Genomic DNA, 8977 nt, shown 5'->3' on the forward strand with positions numbered 1-8977 from the left:
ACTATCATTTGTACCATACTGTTTATTACGGACCAGTTCAGATTCGATGAGAAACACAAGGGTGCAAATACCAGAAGTGAAGATCCTTGTGGGCTATCCTGGAGACTGGCTACCACATGAGGTTTGGTGAATATATGCCACAAGACAGTTTTGGGCAGAGAGGTCACAGACAGAACCAGCAAGACAACTTGGTGGTTGTCTATCTGATTTATTAACACCAGCTTAACTAAATCAGTGGGAAAGACAATATGCATGATAAAAGCCCAGCCAACCCTCTTATACATAATACAAATGCATCTCATTATTTCATTCTTTACTGTGGCACAAATCCCTCCAAAACTCCTCCCTACACCTTCCCTCAACATAAAATAAAAAGTCATAAAAGTACTAGGAAAGGCCGGGCGCAGTGGCTCACGCCTGTAATCCCAACATTTTGGGAGGCCGAGGCGGGTGGATCACCTGAGGTCAGGAGTTCGAAACCAGCCTGACGAACAAGGAGAAACCCCGTCTCTACTAAAAATACAAAATGGTGGCACATGCCTGTAATCCCAGCTACTCAGGAGGCTGAGGCAGGAGAATTGCTTGAACCTGGGAGGCAGAGGTCACAGTGAGTTGAGACTGCACCATTGCACTCCAGCCTGGGCAACAAGAGCGAGACTCAGTCTCAAAAAAAAAGTACTAGGAAAAAAAATAATAATATTTTAAAATCCTCTTAGGGTGGGAAAGGCTTATGAAATAAATTTAAGATGGATGTATTAACCATATAAACATTTTAAACACCATAAACAAAGTAAGGAGACAAATGACAAATTGGGAAAAAATTATGTGTTGCACATAAAGAGCCAATTTCCCTCCTCTCCCCACCTCCAAAAAAAAAAAAAAAAAAACTATTTTAAAAAATCACTAACAGGAAATAAAATTTTAAGAAAAACAACTCAATTAAATGTGTCAAAACCCTACAACAATCTTTTTAGAGATTAAAAATGGAAGGATGGGCACAGTGGCTCACACCTGTAATCACACCTGTAATCCCAGAACTTTGGGAGGCCAAGGTGGGTGATCACCTGAGGTCAGGAGTTCAAGACCAGCCTGGCCAACATGGTGAAACCCCATCTCTACTAAAAATACAAAAATTAGCTAGGCATGGTGGTGTGCGCCTGTAGTCCCAGCTACTTGGGAGGCCGAGGCAGGAGAATTGCTTGAACCTGGGAGGCAGAAATTGCAGTGAGCCAAGATCGTGCCACTGTACTCCAGCTTGGATGACAGGATGACTGTCTCACAAAAAAAAAAAAAAAAAGGAAAAAACCTGTAAGTATGAAGAGAATGAGAGAAGAAACAAAAAAAAATTATTAAATTTTGGAAGCTGGAAAGTGCCTACACAAAGGAAAGCAAAGAAGCAAAGCTATTAACCTTGTATTAAATAGAACCTTAGAGGCCGGGAGTGGTGGCTCACACCTGTTAATCTCAGCACTTTGGGAGGCCAAGGCAGGCGGATCACCTGAGCTCAGGAGTTCGAGACCAGCCTAGCCAACATAGTGAAACCCCATCTCTACCAAAAATACAAAAATTAGCCGGGCATGGTGGCACACGCCAGTAATCCCAGCTACTCGGGAGGCTGGGTGAGGCAGAATCACTTGAACCCGGGAGATGGAGGTTGCATTGAGCTGAGATCGCACCACTGCACTGCAGCCTGGGCAAAACAGCGAGACACTGTCTCAAAAAAAAAAAAATAAAAAAAAACAGAACCTTAGAAAGGCCAGGGTACATGGTGAGACTAAAAACAAAAGGTTGGTTGTCGGTCTACATGAAAACCCAGACCCTGACAAGTTCCCTTTCCTACTCTATATGACGTAGCCAGATTCGTGCACAACTTAAATACATTTATTAATGTGTGCATACACATTTAGAACAGTGGGGTTTCAACTGGAAAAATGAATTCTAGGTAAAATGTTTTCAAGTCTTTATAATATTCAGATGGAGTTTAAACAGCAAGGAAATACCAATGTATGGCTTCACATGGTCATCAAAGATTGTGTGACAAACCTACTTTCATCCCTTCCAAATTACGCCCAGAGTCCAGGGGCAATGTGGGCTGAACATAAAGCACTGTTTCTAAACCCAAAATGGTCAATTTTCTATGTTCTTAGAAAATGTGAGAATTAGCTTAAAAATCTAAGTTGGACCTATTTTAGCCTAGAAAGATATTTCGAAGTTAAAGCTAAATGTATAAACTCTCATTATTTGTCTTCAAAGACTAGTAACACCATTAAAACAATGCAATGTTCATATGTTGAGTCCTCCTTGGGAAGAAAAAGCAAGAAACATCCAAAATTATAAACCCACCTTCACATATTCCAACAAATATATTTTTAAAATAACAAATCAAATGCAACACTCAGAGAGACTATAAGCCATGCAACAATGTCTTTTATTATGTATGCGGTTTTAAAATTATTTCTTGAATCTCTCCATACACAGGCAAAAATAAGTGTGTTACTTAGCATACTGGAAATTGCCTAACTTAATCATTGTCTAAAGAAGAGAAAATTATCCCCAAAACGTGCTTAACCAGGAGGCCAATGCATTTGCCGACCTCCAAGAACATGGAGATGAACGTGATAGACAGACTGTCCACCATCTGAACCTTCATTCACCACCATTCGATAACCCTTATTCAGGCCCAGATCAGCAGCACATTTCTTGCCAACAATCATTAAGTGTCCAAGAAGCTGGAAAAGGAAAAAAAGTTTCTTAGGCACAGGCAATTTATTACTTCTTGCCATTAAATAACAAACTGTCAAGCTGAAATATCAAATCTTAAAACTCTCATTGAAACACACCCCTTTGAGCAAATATTTGGAAACTCTTAATCCCAACAGAGCATAATCTACAACTGGAGACTCACTAAGATTAGGTATTTATCATTACTAATTTCAAGAAACAAATTAGAAATAAAATCTGCTGTTCAATTAAACTTTTTTTTTTTTAAGAGATGGGGTCTTGCTCTGTCACTCAGGCTGGAGTGCAGTGGCACGATCTCAGCTCACTGCAGCCTCGACCTCCCAGGTTGAAGTGATCCTCCTGCCTCACCCACCCAAGGAGCTGGGACTACAGGCACATGCCACCACACCCGGCTAATTTTTGTGTTTTTTTGTTGAGATGGGGCTTCTCCAATGTTGCCCAGGCTGGTCTCGAACTCCTGCGCTCAGGCAATCTGCCCACCTTAATTTCCAAAGTGCTGGGATTACAGGCACAAGGCACTATGCCCAACCAAAAAAAAATTTTAATTATATTCCAAGTGGTGTTTAAGTTTTCTTAATAAAGCAAGACATCTTGCTTTCTTTATGACTTCCTTATGACCATTATGGATTTTCCTTTGAACACTACCAGATCTATTGCATTGTCTGGGGACTTGCAGGATCCTGTGGCAAATACCTAGTCTCGCTCTGTGTCATCCTGTTTGTTTTTTGGTTCTATCTACAGTCAATTTGTCTCTATTTACACATGGAGTCTATTTGTATGTTGCCAGCTTTCTTCCCTAATAAAAGTTAAAGGGGAGAAGGTTGGCAAGAGAAAAGAACTTTAACTCCCATTTCACTGCTTATGCTTTCCCATTATGAGAGAAAAAAGTTGGGAGGGTTAACTTCAACATTCTAAAAAGCTCTCAGGAAAGGGAACTCCTTTAATTCCTTTGGCAAGAAAAGAGGGAAGGGAGAGAGTCTTACATTTCTATTCCCATTACCTTAGTAAGCCCCAGGACAGTGGACTCTGCTTACCTTACTCATGCAGTAAGGTCCACTGTACAGATGGACAATGGACAAAAATTGTAAGTTGGGGAAATTATGATTTTTCAACTTTACAATGGTGTGGAAGCGATATGCATTCAGGAGAAACCATACTTTGAATTCTGATCCTTTTCCAGACTGGTGATATGCAGTAAAATACTCTTACATGAGATATTCAACACTCTGTTACAGAATAGGCTCTGTATTAGATGATTTTGCCCAACTGTAGGTTAATGTTAAGTGTTCCGAGCAAGCTTAAGTTAGACTAGGCTAGGCTATAATGTTCAGTAAGTTAGCTGTATTACACGCATTTTCAACAGACATACAATATTTTCAACTTATGATGGGTTTATCAGCATGTAACCCCATCTTAAGTTGATGAGCATCTATATAAAATTTTGTACAGCAGATACCTATATTGGTCACAACATTTAATTATGAATTAGCACGGTTTTAAAGCTGGTTCAGTAAACGTTTCCTGGCAAACAACTGTCTTCTAAGTAAAAGAGATGACCTTAAAACACTAATTTAGAATGTTAACTGAGTAAAAATTAACATTTTATTGTCCTTACAGAAAAGAGCTGCATTTGAGTAAGAAGCTCTGACCTTAAAATGCCATGACTGTCTAATTATACTAAATGTTAAAAATTTGTATTCTGGGGCTGGGCGTGGTGGCTGACATCTGTAATCCCAGCACTTTGGAAGGCTGAGGCAGGCGGATCACCTGAGGTTGGGAGTTCGAGACTAACCTGACCAACATGGAGAAACCCCATCTCTACTAAAAATACAAATAAGCCAGGCGTGACGGCATGCCTGTAATCCCAGCTACTCAGGAGGAAGGGGAATCGCTTGGATTCCCCAGCTACTCAGGAGGGCAGGGGAATCGCTTGTACCCGGGAGGCAGAGGTTGCAGTGAGCCGAGATCGTGCCATTGCACTCCAGCCTGGGCAACAAGAACGAAACTCCGTCTCAAAAAAAAAAAAAAGAAAAAAATGTATTCTGAGGGTTTAATGTTATTGCATATAAGACAGTATTTTACCATTAAGTACTCGCTCTAATCTTTGAACTCTGTGATTTGTACAAATATATTGAACTAAAAATTAATGCCCTGAAGTTTCTAAGTTTCAGAAATAATGTCTCACTTTAAAAAGGTATCCCCAAGTAAATACAACTGACCCTTGCACAACATGGGTTTGAGCCGTGCAGGTCTACTCATATGCAAATTTTCTTCTGCCTCTGCCACCCCTGAGACAGCGACAGCTAGACCAACCCCTCGATTTCCTCAGCCTACTCAACATGAAGATGACAGGGATGAAGACCTTTATGATTCACTCGACTTAATGAATAGTAAATATATTTTCTCTTCCCTATGATTTTCTTAATAACCTTTTCTCTAGCTTACTTTAAGAATATAATAGGCCAGGAACGGTGGCTCACGCCTGTAATCCCAGCACTTTGGGAGGCCGAGGAGGGCGGATCACGAGGTCAGGAGATCAAGACCATCCTGACTAACACAGTGAAAGCCGTCTCTACTAAAAATACAAAAAATTAGCCAGCCATGGTGGCGGGCGCCTGTAGTCCCAGCTACTCGGGAGGCTGAGGCAGGAGAATGGTGTGAACCAGGGAGGTGGAGCTTGCAGTGAGCCGAGTGCCACTGCACTGCAGCCTGGGCGACAGAGCAAGACTCTGTCTCAAAAAAAAAAAAAAAGGTAATAGCAAGTGTTGATAAGGATACGGAGAAGCTGGAACACTCATTCATTGCTGGTGGGATACAAAATGATGCAGTAAATTTGGAAAACAGCTGGGCAATTGAAGTCCTAATGGTTTTTCTGGTTTTTCCTTAGTAATGACCTTAGGAAGATGAAAATGTGACAGCACTTTTAAGGACAAAATTAATCTCACAATTTAAAAAGCAAGAAAATAAATCATGTTAGAAATGTACTTACACTTTCATCATCATCTTCTGCCACAGAAATCTGGGATATATGTTTCTTGGGTATCACCAGAAAATGTGTTGGTGCTTGAGGGGAAATGTCATGGAAAGCAAGGCACTAGGGAAAAGAGAAAGAAATAAATAAATCAAACTTTTAGTATATTGGTAGGATAAAACTTATTTCAACAAGTATTTACTGAGCAGTAACTACATGGAGGGCACTAGATGCTAAGAAAACAGAAGTGTACACATTACGAATGGTGCCATGGTCCTTTCCATGGAAGTCTTTTTTTTTTTTTTGAGATGGAATCTCACTCTGTCACCCAGGCTGTAGTGCAATGGCACGATCTCAGCTCACTGCAACCTCCGCCTCCTGGGTTCAAGTGATTCTCTTGCCTCAGCCTCCCAAGTAGCTGGGATTACAGGCACGTGCCATCATGCCCAGCTAATTTTTGTGTTTTTGTAGAGACGGGGTTTCACCATGTTGTCCAGGCTGGTCTCGAACTCCTAACCTCAGGTGATCCACCTGCCTTGGCCTCCCAAAGTGCTGGGATTACAGGCGTGAGCTACTGCACCCGGACTCCACAGAAGTCTTATGGGAAGACCAACTTTAAAAGTATAATCACCAAAGATCATACATGTTACAAAGGAAAAATATGAATGATCATTACGGGAAAAGCCTGATTTAGATTAAGTGTTTAAGGATAACAACTCTGAGGCAGTGACATTTAAACTGGGAGCCAATGAACGCATAAAAATTGGCCATGCTAATCCTTGTCTGCCTCTCCAGATCTCCTGCAGGTCTTCACATGGAACTGGCCTTCTGAGCTCTCTGCCCTCAGAGCTTTTTCAATGATCCTCTCCCCCTCCAAACCCCAACTTCTGTCTAATTTAAACTGCTAGTCATTCCGCCATTCCATTCCCAGCACATACATGATTTCTGGGAGAAAAAAGAAAAAACAGAAAAAAACCTCTGATTGCCCTCCCCGTCCCATTACTCCCAGGTCAGAGTCCTAGTTGTGCAATTTCCTGGTTTTTTTTTTTTTTATGATAGCAATCAGTTTTGTAACTACATATTTGTCTGATATTTGATTAATATGTATTCTCACTTTACTCAACTATTTAAGAAATATACCTATCCTTTTGTGTAAAGCTGAAGAGTATATATATGATATTCTTTAGCATTTAGACTAATTATTTAAAACAGTGTCTGTAAATACACATATGACATGAATATTTTCGAATCTCTTGCTCACTGCTGAAGTGAAAGCTGTTTTAATAAAACCCATCCACACTTATTTGTCTCAGAAGTAATTCTACTGGGTACTCCCTACAAAATGCTGATTCATTTAGAATGCTTCCTGCTGTTCTACAGTTGGACTTCGGTGGTTCAAATGTAAATTTTTCAAGAACCATTTCTCAAAGGCAACTGCAAACTTTAAAAAGAAATATTTTTTCTAAAACCAAAGAATTTCCCCTGAGTAGAGACAAAGTATTTTTTTTAATTCACCTAGAGGAACCTAATTAAATTTTTGATAACGTTTTGAATCTAACTAAACGACATTAGTAGAATAAATGTTTTTCTTAGATTTTATATTTCCTAAATTTAACAAAACTGTTTACAAAATTTGTTCTATCTAAATCAGCCAATCTGCCCAGCTTTATCTGAGATCCAATCCCAAAAATACAACTGGCCACTAAATAATTTACACAAGATATCTCAAAGTCACATCAACTGGGATTTCACCTACAAAAAGTCAACAAAAACTAGTCTTAGTCTCTTGGCATAAAATTACTTCCTGTTGAATACAAAAAGAATCATTCAGCTGTTTGTAAGTCCAAAATGTTCAGCGGGAGAGGTCAACGGAAAGCAAATCCCAGACGCGGGCCCACTTCTTATCTCAGGAGATCGCCTCGCTAGCCCAGGGTAGGCCTTGGGGTAGAGATAGGGATAGGGGTAGGGGTGAGGGTGGCAAGCCGCACCCCGCGGAGGAAGCGGGCAGGCCCAGACGGCCCGCGCACCTCCCAGCCTCCCTGGGGCCCTCGAGCACAATGCCTTGCTGAGCAGCGCCCAAGAACGCCCGGCCCTGGCAGGCCGGCTGTGCGCGGGAGATCGCGGAGATTGGGCCTGAGTCAGGGCGCGATCGGGTTTCTCTCTGTCAGGCAGAGCGCTGGCGAGATTTCGAGATTCCTGATACAGGCAAGGTCCGAGGCAGCCGGGGAGCCGGCGGGCTTCCACGCGGGGGCCCCAGTGCGCCCCGACATGCGCCCAGGCCCCGCGGTGCGGCACTCAGGGCGCCCGGCGGCCTGGCCCGCGCCCGGGGCAGATAACGAGTAACCGGAGCGCCGGCACGCGCCGGCAGGCCGCCTCGGAGTGCCCGGGCCCTGTCCGCTGGCTGGGGGCCCGCTGGACCAGGGCGGCCAGGTCCCCTCCCGTCGCCGCTACACTCGCGACCCCTCCTCTCCCTCCGCGAGAAACCCGAGGATCCGCGGACGATACCCCCCTCAGCAGGCGAGAGAGGTGGTGCCCAGTACCTACCCGGTCATCCTCAAAAATGATTTTGGCTGGTATTTCCTTGCGGATGATCTTCCCGAAGATCGTGTCGCCACCAGGCCGAGCGACCTGAGCCTTGGCAATCTCATCTGCCATCTCGGCCTCTCTCCCGCGCGGCGGCCAGAGGAGAGGCTCGGAAGAAGGGAGGAACCCGCAGAACGTGCGGCGCGAGAGGGCGCAGCCAAGCCTGCGCAGGTGCCCCGGCTCTAGCGCCCCACCTAATCTCGCGCGTGCGCACTGGCGACCTGGGCTGCGAGTGCGGTCAGCGCGCCAGAGCGCCGTAGGGACCTCCGGCTTGGGGAAGTTCCTGGTCTTGAGCTCCAAGGAGATTCCTAAGTCGTTTTTCTATCCTCCTTTCTTGTCTCCTGGGGAATGCAGTTACTGGTATAAACCCTTCGTCTGCCTATGGATGCTTGTAGGGAAAGTTGGATACTGTAACTGACAAGATTTGATCATTTAAGTGGTGCTGGCTGCAACTTAGCACTTAGATTATTTAAGGTCTTGCTGCTGCAGCAGATTTTAAGTCTTCTCTTCAACAGTTTTTTTCTCTCTCTACCAGTGGTTCTCAATCTTGACTACACATTAAGATCACTTGGGGAGCTTTTAAAAATCCCCGTGAACATGGCTGCACCCCAGATCCATTAAATAAGAATCTTTGGAGATGAGCTCCAGGCATCAGTAGTTTGTAAACCTCCCTAGACTGCT

The 8977-nt window shown here is 43.3% G+C and overlaps 1 protein-coding gene across 1 annotated transcript; it reads right to left on the reverse strand.

The window, feature by feature from the left end:
* Positions 1–2409: 2409 nt before the first annotated feature.
* Positions 2410–8674, reverse strand: HINT1 (histidine triad nucleotide binding protein 1). Its single transcript, XM_003829332.5, has 3 exons — positions 8258–8674; positions 5732–5836; positions 2410–2729 (listed from the first exon to the last, which is right to left on the reverse strand). Exons 1-3 carry the CDS (start codon positions 8366–8368, stop codon positions 2565–2567), a joined length of 381 nt encoding a protein of 126 aa, XP_003829380.1. The 5' UTR covers positions 8369–8674; the 3' UTR covers positions 2410–2564.
* Positions 8675–8977: the final 303 nt, after the last annotated feature.

Source organism: Pan paniscus, chromosome 4, assembly GCF_029289425.2.
Source record: "Pan paniscus chromosome 4, NHGRI_mPanPan1-v2.0_pri, whole genome shotgun sequence".
Taxonomy (NCBI): Eukaryota; Metazoa; Chordata; class Mammalia; order Primates; family Hominidae; genus Pan; species Pan paniscus.

Bases quoted from the DNA above. Each gene is read 5' to 3' on its own strand.
- HINT1 (XM_003829332.5), bottom strand. From the start codon at position 8,368: ATGGCAGATGAGATTGCCAAGGCTCAGGTCGCTCGGCCTGGTGGCGAC. The intron at 5,837-8,257 runs GTAGGTACTGGG...TCTTTTCCCTAG, and splicing joins TCATTTTTGAGGATGACCGG to TGCCTTGCTTTCCATGACAT. The intron at 2,730-5,731 runs GTAAGTACATTT...TTCCTTTTCCAG, and splicing joins CAGAAGATGATGATGAAAGT to CTTCTTGGACACTTAATGAT.